Genomic DNA, 16530 nt, shown 5'->3' with positions numbered 1-16530 from the left:
ATTATTTTAGTGGAATGAACAAAACTCTAATTCTTTTATTTTTTAAAATTAAAAAAAAAAATTTTTTTTAAAGACTCTTAATTCTTTTAAATGTGGATAACTGAGGGGTGACAGTCTGGCAAAAATTACTGAGAACTATGGTAATTCTAAAGCAATGGACAAATATTACCTTAAAGAAAAATTATTGTAAACATAATTTAGATGTTTCTAGCATTTGTATACTCAAATATTATGCAATAAAAGAACAGATGCTGTAAGCATCCTTTTAGATAACTCTGGCTATAAAGGGAAACAATTCAGATATACAATTTTTCTATTTAACAGTGAAGATATCTAGCGACTCTCCACTAGAAGAATATATACCTATATGATCTTCAAATTCTCATACTGAAGATAAATAAAATAGTGAAAATTTATGATAGCAACTGATGTCCAAAAAATGATTTTCATAAAGAAAAGTTGAAATCATACACTGAATTTACTTTTAAATTAGGAAAGACTTTCTTGCCAATTCCAAATGAGGTACCATGGCAGAAATGGGCTTAACATTTCATAAGTCTTTGAACATACTGGGTTTCTTTGCAACATTTTAATTAATAGCAAAAGTTCATCACTGGAATTTCAGTATCCAACTAATGAATAAACAAATAATAAATAGTAAAAGCTTCGAATATTAAATAAATGGTCAAGACTATTTAAAGCAGAAAGAATATCCAGTAGATCACTTAGGAATGCTAAAGGCAGATATTCAAGCCACGGGTTCTACAGTGAATGTTAATACATTTTGCATCGTGTGACTTGAATATGTCTTTGCTCATTTGACTAAGGTATCACAATCAAGCTATTCAGTTCAACCTCACAGTCTGGCTCAACCATACAATTAAAAAAAAGAAAAGAAAAAACTACACCACTGAATTATAATGAATATTTATAAGAAGACTACCAAAAGAGTGTGCATTTAATCATTACGAATACTTTTTTAACGATAGGATTTGTAAAACATTTTGTTCTTTAACAGAACACTGCTCATATTTATGAGCCCTAAAAAATGCAAAATAGTTATCAGCTTCATGTGTAAACAATCTTGCACAAGAGTTATTTACACACGAGCTTACACAAAACTAAAAAATTTAGTTTCCTTTAAGGACTGAGTTTACTGTGGTTTTTTTTTTTTAAAATAAATTTACTTATTTTATCTATTTATTTTTGGTTGCGTTGGGTCTTGCTGCACGCGGGCTTTCTCTAGTTGCAGTGAGCGAGGGTTTACTCTTGGTTGCGGCACGCGGGCTTCTCACTGCGGTGGCTTCTCTTGTTGCGGAGCACGGGCTCTAGGCATGCGGGCTTCAGCAGTTGTGGCACGCGAGGCTCTAGAGTGGAGGCTCAGTAGTTGTGGTGCACGGGCTTAGTTGCTCTGTGGCATGTGGCATCTTCCCAGACCAGGGCTCGAACCTGTGTCCCCTGCATTGGCAGGCAGATTCTTAACCACTGCGCCACCAGGGAAGCCCTACTGTGTGTTTTATTGTGTGTGTGTGTGGGGAGGGCGGGTGGGCCATGCTGCTCAGCTTGCAGGATCTTAGTTCCCCGACCAGGGATTGAACCTGGGTCCTCGGCAGTGAAAGCACAGAGTCCTAACCACTGGACCGCCAGGGAGTTCCCAGGACTGAGTTTAATGTTTACCTTTCTATTTCAGGTCCCCACACTAAAGAAAAGGGGCAGGGGTATAAAATTAAGGATTAAACATGTCTCCTTTTAAAGCAATTTTTCACTAACAAAAATAACAGGCTGCTTAGCAAAGAAATCAAACATTCCATACAAATATGAAATCATTCCATACCTCTTGTCAGCAAGATCTGTTTTATTTCCTACTAGCATGATGATAACATCACTTCCTCTTTCTGTTCTGACATCATCAATCCACTTTGTAGTTTGCTGGAATGAGTTAACATCTGGTACATAGGAGGGTGGACAGAGAGATTAGTGTTATTGCAAGTGCCTCCCCAAGTGAAGGACCAAACAAAGAAAAAAAAGGAAAAAAACAAAGTACTGGAAGTTGGAAAGGGGTTGGCACATTAGGACCCACTTTTAATGTGCCTGCAACATAACTCCATTTTATCTGAGTATAAATATCAATGATCTAAACAAATCACAATAGTAAAGTCCTTAAGGTACCTTTTATAATAGTTTAAAATTTTTGGACATGACCAAGTGAGTATAATGTACTATATGTAATTGAAAAAAATTTTTTTTAAATGTAAGGACAGCTATGGCAGATAATATGGTGTCATGTTGCCACAATGCTTTTTTGATTACTTAAACATACCAAACATGACAAAGAAAGCATCTCCAAAAGTATGTCAGCCAGTAAGTCCCAACACATCCACAAAATTTGTAAAGCCTTTAAATAGCTTTCAACACCACTCTGTTTGCATCGCTTATTCAGTTTGTGATCACTTTAACTTGAAGTTTATTAGTTTAATGTACCAGAATCACTTATAACAAAATCCATCTTTTCTAGCCCTGGATTCTAAGTAGAGTACTTCAATACATCTTACAGAAGCTAAAGAAAACAACTTGCTAATATTTTAATGGCATGTGCACAAATTTCAAAGAAAAATACACCAGGTTTTACTTGATTTGGTTAAAGTAAGCACAAACATTTTAAAGCTGCAAAACTTGTGAATGCACAATAATGAACATACATTTTTAAAACAAGTAGCAACCCAAAGAAAAGCTTCAAGAAAAGAAAGACTGCATTTGGCACCTAACCAAAAAAAAAGTCTCTGAATGCAAACCTCTTATAATTCTGCCATTGCAATTATTGTTAAGTAGATATGATTTCTGGTTGAGCAAATATGCAAAAATGTACACTAATAATATTACTAGCTCAAATCAGTAGATTGTTTATATAAGATGTTTTTAAAGAAGTCTAAGATGTGGTACTATCCTGGTCTTCCTATAAATTATGGAGCACTATATGGAATGATGCTTAATATTGCCTAATATATCATAAACTGATTCACAAAGACAATTTTAATCAGATAGCATTTCCCTGTCAGTCACCAATGCTCCATTCAAAATTTACAGTCACTTAAAAAACCAAAGGCATTATTAGTCAGTCTTGAAGGAAAAGAAAAAGGAAGACCATTACTTTTTTGTCTCCCATTTAAATTTTTTTCTTGGAGAGAAATGAAAGTATAATTCGTTAGCAACCAAGTAAATAAGTCAGAGAATCCAGATTTCATTCAAATGAAAATGATTAATAGAAAACTGCACATTATGTTTTCTCTGCCTTCCTCTATAGAGAGAGGATGGCTGGAAGGGGAAAGCAGAGAAAAGTTGGCTAGCGGAAGCTTTTAACAGTCTCAACAGAAGCCTTGAAGGATCTGGAGAACTTGGCAAGAGACTTAAATGCAGATTATTTTATCTTAGAGAAATCTGAGATCAAGTTAAATAAAAAAGGAGACATTCTTCCAACCATAATTATGGTGTAGGGATAACAGGATACTAAGAAAGCCTTGGAGACGATTCATAATTAGATCTAAAGGAAAATTTACAGGGCAAAAAAACCTGGCACAGTAGAAATAAAGCATATTGGTACAAACACCAAAGCAAATACTCTGACCTAGCTGGCCTGTGATAAGGTTTGCTATGATAAAACTCATTTTTACATGCCAGTATAGAAAACAAGCACAAGACAAGAACATGCATGCAACTAAGCTAAAGGTTGAAAGATTAGAAATGCATAATTCCCCCCCACTCACTTGTGATATCATAAACAACAACTGCCACAGTGGAGTCACGAATGTAGCTAGGAATCAAGCTCCTGAACCGCTCTTGACCTGCTGTGTCCCATAATTGCAATCGTACCTAACAATAAAATCAGTCAAACAAGCAAGAAAAATAAGAAAGGTCAACCCGTTGCAAAATACCTACTTGTGATATCGTAAACTACTACGGCTGCAGCAGAATCACGGATGTAACTGGGAATGAGGCTACGGAAACGTTCCTGACCCGCAGTATCCCATAGCTGCAGCCTGATCTGTGGGATGGGAAAAAATAAATAAAAAAAAAAAAAAACCAAACTCATACTGAAAAGAAATAATGTTTTTAAAGGGAGGAGCGTGGCAAGGAGGTAAAAAGGAAACTCATGCAAAAGGTTACAGGGATGTGAGGAATGAAAATAATACAAAACTCCTTTCCTTTTTCAAAAGGGAATAATATTTAAATTTGGCTTGCTCTGAAGGTACATAACTCAAAAAAAATGGCAATATGAAAGATTTCACAGAATCAGAAGTACAGCTTCCTTTTTTTTCCCCTCCCTGTAACCTCTCTTTGAATCCTATGCCTTCCGGAGAGCAAAAGTAGACTGCTGATGTTCAAATAGTGAACATAAAAGGGAAAAACAAGGGTAAATGTCAGTGAGCAGCTCAGGCTATCAGAGAAAAGGAATTAATGCTTTTCTGCAAGCCTCTCTGAAACTAAAATAAAATGTCTCTTTTCTCTATTGGATCCAGAACACTTTGAAATTGGATCTCTGACTACTGTGCTTATGTTTCTCCCACACATTTCTTCCTAGAACACTGTATATAATCTAGCAAAAAGGAGAAATATCTTTTTGCAACCTTACATAAAAATATCTTTACTTTCTTACTTTTTCACATCTACATTCCAGGAAGAAAAGCCTGAAAAGAAGCATTAAGTTCTCGTACCATCATAAAGCAGTTTCTGTTTTCAAATGTTAAGAAATAGAATGCTATATGTTAAAACATAAAAGAGAACATCCAAAAGAAAAAAACTCACAAACTTATAAGAAATAGCATTAGAGATAACTTTTTTGGGTATAGATCCCAAAATAATGCATTTAAGAGAGTCACTGTTTAGGTGACAGGAATCTCTTCAAGGGATAGCAGGCTAGAATACAGGATTTATATTGCACTTAAAAGGAGTATTCCAAAAGATAGAAGACAAAAATCTAACAAGTAAATACACATTACTTTTTTCTATTCATAGTCACTTTGGTACATATCATATTCTGACAAATAAAATCTTGAAGTTCACAAATTGTGTGATATTCAAATGAAATCTTTTTGAATGCTTCAAGAGTGGTATTCAAAAGGTCTTTAGCAGCTCTAATTTCTTCATGAAAATATTCTTATCTCAATGCTATTTGTTATAATTTTCCAAATCAAGACAAAATTTTGTTTAACAAGCCTAGGGTCATCAGGGTTTTACAAGTAACAGCTTTCTCTCCACTTTGGATTCTACTTGGGGATAAAAAACTCAAAGTGCTAACCTAAGTACTACTCACTCTATAATAACAGTTTTTCTCAAGGCCTGTAAACTAACTTTGGCAACTTTGCTTAGTACTTCTTATGGTGACAATCATTGATTATAGTTTTGATCATAATTTTCTATCCTGGAGTGTTGCAGAAAATTGCACACTGAAAACATTACTCACTGTTCGATCCTCTAAGTACATTGTTTTTGATAAAAAGTCAATACCAATTGTTGCCTGTAAAACAAAACAAAACAAAACAAAACAAAGAAGTTAAAAATAGTAATAGTTTAATGGCAGTCAGCAGTTTAGGGTTCAAGTGGGAATTATGATTGTGGAAGAAATAATGAATAAACATATAAACATATCATAGCCAAATAAAAATGAACAAAATTTTCAGTGATAATGGCTTCTACCTATTGAGCACTTGCTGTGTATCAGAGATTCTTTTAGGCCCTTTACATGATCATCTCTAATGCTAATACATCTCTACAAAGTAGCTAGTAGCATCATTATTTTTCTCATTTTATACATAACAATATTGGGGTTTGGAGAAGTTAAATAACTTGTCTAAAGACACAAAGCTTCTGCTGTGGAGTTGGGAATAAAATTCCAACTCTTTCTAATATATACTTCTATATTTGCTTTATATTTATATATACTTTAAAAATCTATCTTTATGTACATATTTTATACATTTCATATATCATATATATTCACATACATTATATATTTTTACATACACTTTATACATATATGTAAAAAATTTTTAATTGTGATAAAATACACAACTGCTCTTTAAAAAAGTCTTTTAAAAAAAATGGTTAAGAGGGTTAAAGGGTAGTTTTAGGTTCATAGCAAAACTGAAAGGAAGGTACAGAGATTCCCCTTTTCCCCCTGCCTCCACATATGCATAGCATCTCCTATTGTCAACATCCCCTACCGGAGTGGTAGTACATTTGTTATGACTGATGAACCTACACTGACACTGATGTAATTTTTTAAAGATAGGTTTTGGGACTTCCCTTGTGGTCCAGGGGCTAAGACTCTGCACTCCCAATGCAGGGGGCCCGGGTTTGATCCCTGGTCAGGGAACTAGAACCTACATGCCGCAACTAAAGATCCCACATGCCGCAACTAAAAAGACCCCGCATGCCACAATGAAGATCCTACACATGGCAACAAAGATCCCGCATGCTGCAACTAAGACCTGGCACAGCCAAATAAATAAATATTAAAAAAAAAACCTTTCTAAAAAATAATAAAGATAGGTTTTATTTTTAAATTGTCATAAAATTTGACATTTTAACTATTTTTAGGTGTATAATTCAATGGCATTAATTAATGGCATTAATTACATTCACAACTGTACAATTGTCAACACTATTTACAACTTTTTCACCACCCCAAACAGAAACTTTGTAACCATGAAGCAATACCAAATTACAATGTATGGATATATGACAATCTGTTTATCCATTCATCTATTGATGGACACTTTTGGCTACTATGAGTTCCTGTTTTCAATTCTTTTTGGTATATACCTAGGAGTAAAATTGCTGGGCCATATGGTAATTCTACTTAACTTTGTGAGGAAAGTTTCTACAGCAGCTGCACTATTTTAAAGTCCCACTAGTGATATATTCCTATTTTCCCTTTTCTATATAAATAGCCATCCTAGTGGGTGTGAAGTGAAATGTTACTGTGGTTTTGATTTGCATTTTTCTAATGACTAATGATGCTAAACATCTTTGCATGCTTTCATGTGCTTATCGGTCATTTGCATATCCTCTCTGGAGAAAGGTCTATTCAGTCCTTTGCCCATCTTTAAATTGAGTTTGTCATTTTGTTATTGATTTGTAGGAGTTCTTTATATATTCTGGATATTAAATCCTTATCAGATATGTAACTTTCAAATATTTCCCCCTATTCTGTATGTTGGGCCTGGTGCCTCTACTGAAAATCAATTGCCAAGAGAGATATATATTTATTTATAGGTTCTCAATCCTATTCCATTGGTCTGTATGTCTACCCTTATGCCATTACCACACTGTTTTAATTACTGTAGCTTTGTAGGAAATTTTGAAATTGGGAAGTGTGAGTCCTCCAACTTTATTTTTCTTTTTCAATAATACCTTGGCTATTAATACCTTGGTGAATTAGGATAAGGTCTTTCATTTCTACAAAAATGGCAGTAGGAATTTTGATAGGGATTGCACTGAATCTGTAGATTGCTTTGGGTGGTTGGTACTGACATCTTAACAATATTAAGTTTTCTGATTTATTTACCTGGGATGTCTCTCCATTTAATTAGGTCTTGTTTATTTTTTTTGAGTAGTTTTGTTGATTTCCATTTCACACAGACTTGTATTATAAAACAAACAACAAGGGCTTCTCTGGTGGCACAGTGGTTGAGAATCTGCCTGCCAATGCAGGGGACACGGGTTCGAGCCCTGGTCTGGGAAGATCCCACATGCCGCGGAGCAACTAGGCCGTGAACCACAATTACTGAGCCTGCGCGTCTGGATCCTGTGCTCCGCAACAAGAGAGACCGCGAGAGTGAGAGGCCCATGCACCACGATGAAGAGTGGCCCCCACCTGCCGCAACTAGAGAAAGCCCTTGCACAGAAACGAAGACCCAACACAGCCATAAATAAATAAATAAATAAATAAATAAACAATTCCCATTAAAAAAAAAAAAGTCCCAAATTTAAAACAAAAAACAAAAAACAAACAACAACAACAGAAGAAGATGCTTCCTCCTTTATCCCAAACTATGTGACTAATACACAACCTAAGTACTAATTTCACCTTATGACATTCAATCTGAGAATTATATCTGCCATAGGGTGGGACAATGGGCTTATAAACTTGAATTACTATGCAAGAGCATCTAATTGACAAACCTCAGGAGTGTACAGGAGTGACATAGCTGCATTTAAGAAATCTCACCGGGCTTCCCTGGTAGCGCAGTGGTTGAGAGTCTGCCTGCTAATGCAGGGGACACGGGTTCAAGCCCTGGTCTGGGAAGATCCCACATGCCGTGGAGCAGCTGGGCCCGTGAGCCACAACTACTGAGCCTGCGTGTCTGGAGCCTGTGCTCCACAACAAGAGAGGGCACGACAGTGAGAGGCCCGCGCACTGCGATGAAGAGTGGCCCCCGCTTGCCGCAACTAGAGAAAGCCCTCGCACAGAAACGAAGACCCAACACAGCCAAAAATAAATAAATAAATAAATTTATTAAAAAAAAAAAAAAAAGAAATCTCACCAGTAGAACCTCATTTACTCAGTGTGGCAGAGGTAGTTAACTACCTACACAAATATCCATCTACCCCTTCTTCCTTACTAACACAATCAAACATTTACTTAAAACCATACTTTTCCCACGAAAAAAATTACATTTTCCAGGCTTCTTTGAACTTTAAATAAATGGGGTTAACTCAGTTGGGAGGTATGTTCTTGTTTTTTCCCCCCTTTCCTCCGTCTTTCTTCCTGAACTGTGGCTACCAAGGCTGGAACTCCAGGAACCATTCAGTAACCATGAGGCAAATTTCAATATGGAAGTCATATATTAGATCAGGTTAAAAAGAAAGTTAGAAGGAGTCTTGGTCCTGGATGACCATGGAGCTGCCACACAAGCACTGAAACACACTACCTTTAGACTTCTTTTACATGAAAAAATATTCTCATGTCACTTATCAATGTTATTTTGTGTTTGTTATAAACAGCCCAAAATAATTTTTAATGGCTATAAATAGAAACAAGCATTTTCAGATCTCACAGTCAAGACATATAAATGTTTTTACAATTAGTACAAAGTCAGACTTTATGATAAAATGTACAACAGTCCCCTCCTTGCACTGTACTATCCTAGTTTTGGTGCATCACTTATATCACTGAACTCGTAAAGATCAAGATTAACCTGAAAAACATCCTGTTGTTACTCTTCTTTTTAGTTAATTTTATTCCAAGCTGAGCTATTACAGCATAGAAGTCGATCATGTGTAAGAATTAAGCCAACAGCAGGAAGAACAGAAAGGAGATGGCTGGGAAACTAATCGTTATCAGCTTTTCCAGCATCTTGAATGCTACTGATGAGGAACTAATTCAAATTTTCATAAAAGATGGATGAGACATTAGTGCTGCCTCTTGCTCATCTCCTTAAAAAAATGCAAAAGACAATAACTGCAGAAGGAACCAAAGGTAAGAGAAAATTCTCCCATGTATCTTAATTTACAACTTCATATTATCTTAAATGTTAACTAATTCATTGGTTTTGAGGGGGCAGGGGTCTGCTTTGTAAAAAAAAAACAAATTAAACTGAGTACTTATAAAAGGAGCTCACAATTCAAGGTTGAACAATGGCTTATCCAAATATATTGGAGCCAAGATAACAGTAACTTTTATTTGTTTAGCTATTTTATTTGGATGCTCTCCACTTAGAATGGTGCTTATTTACCCCAACAGCTATTTTATAAACGATTCAGATGTAAACTACTATTCTGTCTGACTCTGTAAATAGTGGTTTGTCACCTGTGTGATGCCACAGAAGCCAGAGACCCATAAACATTATGATTTTCCATATGGGACATGATTTTTCCAATACAAAACTAATTAGGTACGGAAAACAAGTTTTCTTCTGTACGAAGCAATGATAATCAGTTTCCTTCTGTGGTCCAAACACAAGTAAAGCTCTGTTGCCTGGTTGCTGCCTTCTCTAGCAAGAGAAAATAGAGAAATAATGAGTTGAAAGAGGCAATGACCAAAGGAAGAAAAGAGTGGGGAAGTTAAAAGAATCTAAAATTGAGTAACAGAGATAAATAAAAAGAATGAGGAAAGGAAAACGACCCCAGAAAGAAGATGCTGATACAGAATCCGGTTTAGAAGGGAATCCCATTTAAAAATATGTTTACATATATGTACGTATGTGGGAAAAAATATATGTATATACATTTTTCCCCTAGATATCTTTGTGCCATGTTATATTTCTGTTGATTAGGAAAGAAACTAGGTAGAGTCTGTGAATTTTAAAAATGAGTCATTAAAATGGACATAAAATTTTAGTTATGCAAGGTGAACAAGTTCTAGAGATCTGCTGCACAGCACTGTGCATACAGATGACAATACTGTATTGTACACACTTAAAAATCTAATAAGAAGGTAAAATCTCATGTAAGTGTTCTTACCACAATCAAAAAAAAGAACCTCACTCCCACCCCAAATAAAATGACAATACTTCTGGAAAAGGAAAAAAAAAAAGTAATTAAAAATTAAACAAAAATAAAAAGACAAATCAAACACAGAGTCAGCAAAACAGTCCATCTAGTTAAGGATTTTGTTTCTACTGATAAACTAGAATTCTGTACAGAATAATCTAGAGCTTTAACTTAAAGAGATTAAGGATATATTTATTCACCACCACCATCTTTCTGGACAAGTTCATTAGAGTGTCTAAAACCCACTGTTTGGACTTCTCTGGTGGTGCAGTGGTTAAGAATCCACCTGCCAATGCAGGGGACACAGGTTGGATCCCCGGTCCGGGAAGATCCCACATGCCACGGAGCAACTAAGCCCGTGCACCACAACTACTGAACCTGCGAGCCACAACTACTGAGCCTCCGTGCCACAACTACTGAAGCCCGCGTGCCCTAGAGCCGACGCACCCCAACTACTGAAGCCCGCATGCTCTAGCGCCCATGTGCCGCAACTACTGAGCCCACGTGCCACAACTACTGAAGCCTGCACGCCTAGAGCCCACGCTCCGCAACAACAGAAGCCACGGCAATAAGAAGCTCGCACACTGCAACAAAGAGTAGCCCCAGCTCGCCACAACTAGAGAAAGCCTGCGCGCAGCAACGAAGACCCAACGCAGCCAAAATTAAATAAAATTTTAAAAATAAATTAAATAAATAAATAAATAAAATAAAACCCACTGTTTTCTCTATGCTGTCCTGAAGTTAACTGTTGATTTGTAACAGCCTTTGGAATAAGAAATTCTCTAAATTCAAAGTAATCTCTAAAGTTACTCTGAGCAATATAATCTTCCTCAAATAAAAGAATTAAACTACTCCAACTGTGGGAATCTTTCCCGAGCTTAATTATATTAAGTTGAACTATATAAAATGGCCAATATTATACCATTTTTGAATGATAAAAATAGCAATGTAATATGGTTCAAACTGATATAGTTGAAACTGTTAGAAAAATCTGTGGGTTTATAATTGGTAAAAGAAAAAGAAGTAGTGAATGCTAGAGCAACTTAAGAGAAACGCTTCCAGACTCTCTAACTAGAAATAAGTTTCCCAGATAACTTAGATTTTTTGCTTTACTTTGAAATAATGACTAAAATATGGTCAATTAAGGACTCTTCTGGCCAACCAGTTTAGTCTTTTTCAAATGAAATTAATTCAGTGCAAAGGAATCATAAATAGGGCATGAATTATGAATTACATAAAATTTATCTTTTTTGTGAAATAAAACTTCACTAAGTTTCAGATATATATTACATATGGCTCAATAATACATTTCTAGCTATGAGACTAGCTCTTCAATTATTCATTTCAGAAGTCTTTGCGTTGTGTGTATGGTGGGGGTAGGGGTAGGGAATCTTCAAGTAATCCACTGAACAACTCTTCACCTGATAACTAAGTTGGCAGCTAACGACATATGGTCAATTCTTCATATATCAAGTTAATACTTGATATGCTGTCAAGCTGATTTCTCTAGGTAAGGATGTGGGGTGCTACATTATCCAAATTTTCCTGTTAGAGCTAAACTAAGATAATACCTCGGACTGTACCTAATTCTTACAAAAACTTGTAGTTTACGTTGTAAATCAGTGTCTCCTATTAATGCCAAAGTACAGTGATATTTTGGCTTCACTAGCAACAACTTTTTCACAAAGAATCAAAATCTTTCCTTCTCTCTCAAATTCTATTTAACCTCACCCCATCAACATCACTGCCCTTATAAATGTCTGAATGAACAGCAGCAATAGTCTTAGTGCATAAGTAGCAACAGCACTTTAGGTGTGCCGGAAAGATCTCCTTAATTTCACAGAGAACTTGGGTAAAATGAAATACTTCAGAAATACCCAGAGAACTCCAACTACAGGCTCTAGCTCATAATTCTTTAGCCTAAGACTCTGACTCTAGTTCAAATTTTTTAGCGTATGGTATTTGGTTCCACTCCCAAAGATTTGAGCTTAACACTCTCAGGTACTTTCTACATATGGCTCAATGACATCAATACTTTCTTCAGTCCCTAAGACTGGTATTTAGTTTCTCTGCTGAAGAGAGAGAGAAGCATTGCTCAGAATCAAAATATGGTATGCAAGAGGTCATCTAGGTGAAGCTATAAGCTGTAGAGTTGCAGGGACCTAGAAAATTGAGGATATCTGATATAAACGGGTCCAAAAAAACCCGAAGCACTCTTGCTAATTGTACTATTTTTTCATTTCTAAACTTGCTCTTTTCATAGTGTCTTAAGATGTAACTAAACCATTTCTGAAATATTCAAAAGAATGTAATAAAATTTATACGATACATATTCATTGGCTTTTAAGAAGTGACTTTCCTTAAATGTCATGTTTATGTTTTAGTCATTCCTGTTTCATGATCGTTATGGGTTTTAATAAAAGGCTTAATTAGAAACAAATTCCTTTGGGGATGAGATGGAAATGTTCTTAATCTTGATTGTAGTAGTAGCTTCATAGGTGTACATATCTGTCAAAATTTATCAAAATGTAAGGAATTAATAATTCTTTACTACTATCGATTATAAGATCCCACTGAATATTTTGGATAACAGTCTATTGTCATGTTTGCCTTTTGCAGATCTATGGTTTGTCTTCTCATTCTCTTGACACTGTCTTTGGCAGAGCAGAAGTTTCTAATTTTAATGAAGTCCAGCTTATCAACTGCTTCTTTTATGGATCATGCCTTTGGTGTTGTATCTAAAAAGTCACTGCCATATGCAAGATCATCTAGGTTCTCTCCAATGTTACCTTCCAGTAGTTTATTACAGAGTTTTACATTTAGGTCTGTGTTTAGGTCCATTTTTAGAATAACCTCTGTATCTACATTCATTTGCATGAGGATGACTAGCTGTCCCAGCACAATTTGTTGAAGAGACTATCTTTGCTCCTTTGTACTGCCTTTGCTCCTTTGTCAAAGATCAATTAGAAAAACCTTTGTTTACATCTTAGTTCTACCATTTAGTAGTTGGATGGTTTTGGACAAATTGTACAAATTTGGACAAACTTTTTCCTAGAAAACAAATGCCCAAGTTTTTCAGTTTTCTTAGTGTTCAAACCAGAAGGCATATCCCTGAAATAAAATAAATATTTCAAATACGGGAAAATACATACTAAAAAGGACAGGATTCAGATTTTATATTTACCCTAAAAGCTTTCCGAAAAATAAAAAATGGTTTAATAATTGAGACAGAGGCAGTTAATTACTATGGAAATTAACCATTCCTTTAGTCAGATCAACATTTGATATACTCCTAAGACAAATAATTGAAATCAAGTTTTTATACCAACTACACAGTAATACAGATATAAAATACTTCAATTAAAGGGGATTTTTAAAAATTTTATTTTAATAAGAATATTTCAGAAAGTTGATACAGGGACTTTCCTGGCAGTCCAGTGGTTAGGACTCTGCGCTTCCACTGCAGGGGCGGGGGGCGTGGGTTCGACCCCTGGTTGGGGAACTAAGATCCCATAGGCCGTGCAGCAAAAAAGTTAATACAGAAAAAGATTTATAATGTGCTTAGGGCCCCAGTGAAAGTACCTTGTATGGAGATTACTAATTTATTCTTTTTAGCTTTTTCTTTGATTTTCGTTTCACAATTAAGCATTTTAAACTAAGATACATACACACATATAACTTAGATACATATGCAACTGAGAGCAGACATCCTTGTCTTTTTCTTGATCTTGAAGAGAGCACATTCAGCCTTTAAACATTATGTCTGATGTTAGCTGTGGGTCTTTCATAGAGATGCCCCTTATCACATTTAGAAAGTTCCCTTGTATTCCTAATTTGCCAAGTGTTTTTATCATGAAAGGTTACTGAATTTTGTCAAATGCTTTTTCTGTGTCTATTGAAATAATCATGTGAATTTGTCCACACTGCGTGGCTTTTTTTTTTCTTTTTGGCCGCACTGCGTGGCTTGTAGGATATTAGTTCCCTGACCAGGGATTGAACCCGGGCCCTCAGCAGTGAGAGTGTGGAGCCCTAACCACTGGACTGCCAGGGAATTCCCCTGATTTTGTCCTTTATTCTATTCATATAGCGTATTACATCACTTTCTGTATGTTAAACCAACCTTGCAATCTTGGTACTAACCTACCAATCCTACTTGGTAAATGGTATAGAACCCTTCTTATTAGTTACCAGATTCAGTTCAGTAGTATTTTGCTGAGGACTATTGTGTTTATATTCATAAAAGATATTAGTCTGTAGTTTTATTTTTGATGCCTTTGCCTGGTTTGGGTATGAGAGTCATACTGACCTCATGGGATAAGTTGGGAAGTATGTCTTCCTCTTCTGTTTTTGGAAGTTTATGAAGTATTAGTGTTGTTCTTTAAATATTTCATAGAATTGACCAGTGAAGCCATCTAGTCCTGCGATTTTCTTTGTAATTTTCTTTTGATTGCTAACTCTATCTACTTATTATAGGTATATTCAAATTTTCTATTTCTTCTTGAGTTAGTTTTGGTAGTTTGTATCTTCCTTGGAATTTATCCATTTCATCTAGGTTATCTAATTTGTTGGCATATAACTGTTCACAGTATTCCCTTATAATCCTGTTTATTTCTGTAAGGTCTTCTCCTTCACTCCTGATTTTAATAATTTGAGCCTTCTTTTTTCTTGATTACTCTAACTTTAGGTTTGTCAATTTTGCTGATCTTCTCTAAGAACCACTTTTGGTTTCACTGAATTTCTTGTTTTTCTGTTCTCTCTTCCATATATTTCTGCTCTAATCTTTATTAGCTACTGAATTAAGCACGTCTTTATTTTCTGTATTTTTGTTGTCCTGACACCTGGGGCCTTCCTTATACTGGAGAGACTGGCCATCCCAGGGTTTGCCAATTCCTAGAGAAGTAAAACTTGCCTGTGGAGGGCCTTTCATATGAAAACCAACCAATCCAAACCCATAACCCAACCACCTCCTCTATCACACTCAGGGTCATTACTCCCCTGCCCTAATCACACTAGGGCCAAGTAGCAGACAACTAGGAACAGCCCCTACAGCCCAGAGACCAGTGAAATTACTTGAAGTAGGCAATCCTATATTTCCTCACCTGGTCTTACCCATCCTTCCCACAGAAATCACAATAAAGGCTAGTGCCTATATTTCCTGCCCACCCCCCCCTTCACCTCCTGACCAATACCAGTACTTCTTCCATGTGCCCCCCTCCTATGGTCTGGAGTGTCCCTTCCTCTTGAGATCTGTGAGTATAGTAAACTATCTTTACAATGGCCATCATCTCCTGATATGTCAGCCTCACCACACCTGAATAATAAAACCTACATTTTAAAGTAGTTTCTTACTTCTGCTTGCTTTAGGTTTACTTTTCTTTTTCTAGTTTCTTAGGATAGAAGATTAAATTACTGATTTAATGTATCTTTTCTTTTCCTTATAACACTGTTTTAGCTGTATCCCATAAGTTTTGGTATGCTGTGGGTTTTTTTTTTTTATTTATCTCGAAGTATTTTTCTAATTTCCCTTGTGATTGTCTTTGACCCACTGGTTATTTAGGAATGAGTTATTTAATTTTCCACATATGTGTGAACTTCCCAAATCTTCTGTTAATGATTTCTAATTATAGTACTCACTTATTCTTGACTTCAAGTATAGATGAAAATGTCATAGAATCCTAGACTTGGAGGAAATCTCTCCAAGAGAATAGCTATAATCACTCTTACTTCTATCCCAGATGGTATTAGCAATAATCTTTCAATAGACTTTGGAACAGAAGCTAAAGAAATCAAATGAAAAAGTTGAGGACTATGAGCATCATCAGTTATACTTCGTATTTATATAGAATTTTACAGATTACAGAAAATGCTTTTATATCCATGTCTGAATGTAAATAAATGCATTTTTAAAAGGACCTTGAGTATTACTTGTAACACATAAGAGACAACTAGTAGGTTGGCAAAAACAAAATACCTGATAGGTGTTGTCAAAACTGTCATACATGAATCTGGTAATCAGTGATGTCTTTCCAACTGAAATGA

At 35.7% G+C, this 16530-nt stretch overlaps 1 protein-coding gene across 2 annotated transcripts in view; it reads right to left on the bottom strand.

Moving 5' to 3' along the window:
• The window catches only part of RAB6A (RAB6A, member RAS oncogene family), a 76984-nt gene that overhangs the window by 27547 nt on the left and 32907 nt on the right, over nt 1-16530 (bottom strand). Inside the window, exons 2-5 of one of the 2 annotated variants that reach the window (XM_082411340.1) lie at nt 16463-16521; nt 5459-5512; nt 3934-4039; nt 1835-1946 (exon numbers count right to left, since the gene is read on the bottom strand). In XM_082411340.1, the coding sequence (XP_082267466.1) occupies nt 1835-1946; nt 3934-4039; nt 5459-5512; nt 16463-16521 (331 nt within the window). Of the gene's footprint in view, nt 1-1834; nt 1947-3761; nt 3868-3933; nt 4040-5458; nt 5513-16462; nt 16522-16530 lie in introns of both variants that reach the window. The other variant, XM_082411339.1, reaches the window with a different exon arrangement.

The sequence above is a fragment of the Balaenoptera physalus genome, assembly GCF_965194825.1.
Source record: "Balaenoptera physalus genome assembly, chromosome: 10".
Lineage (NCBI taxonomy): Eukaryota > Metazoa > Chordata > Mammalia > Artiodactyla > Balaenopteridae > Balaenoptera > Balaenoptera physalus.
Note: the sequence above shows the minus strand (reverse complement) of the source record. Positions and strands in the feature narration are given on the sequence as shown.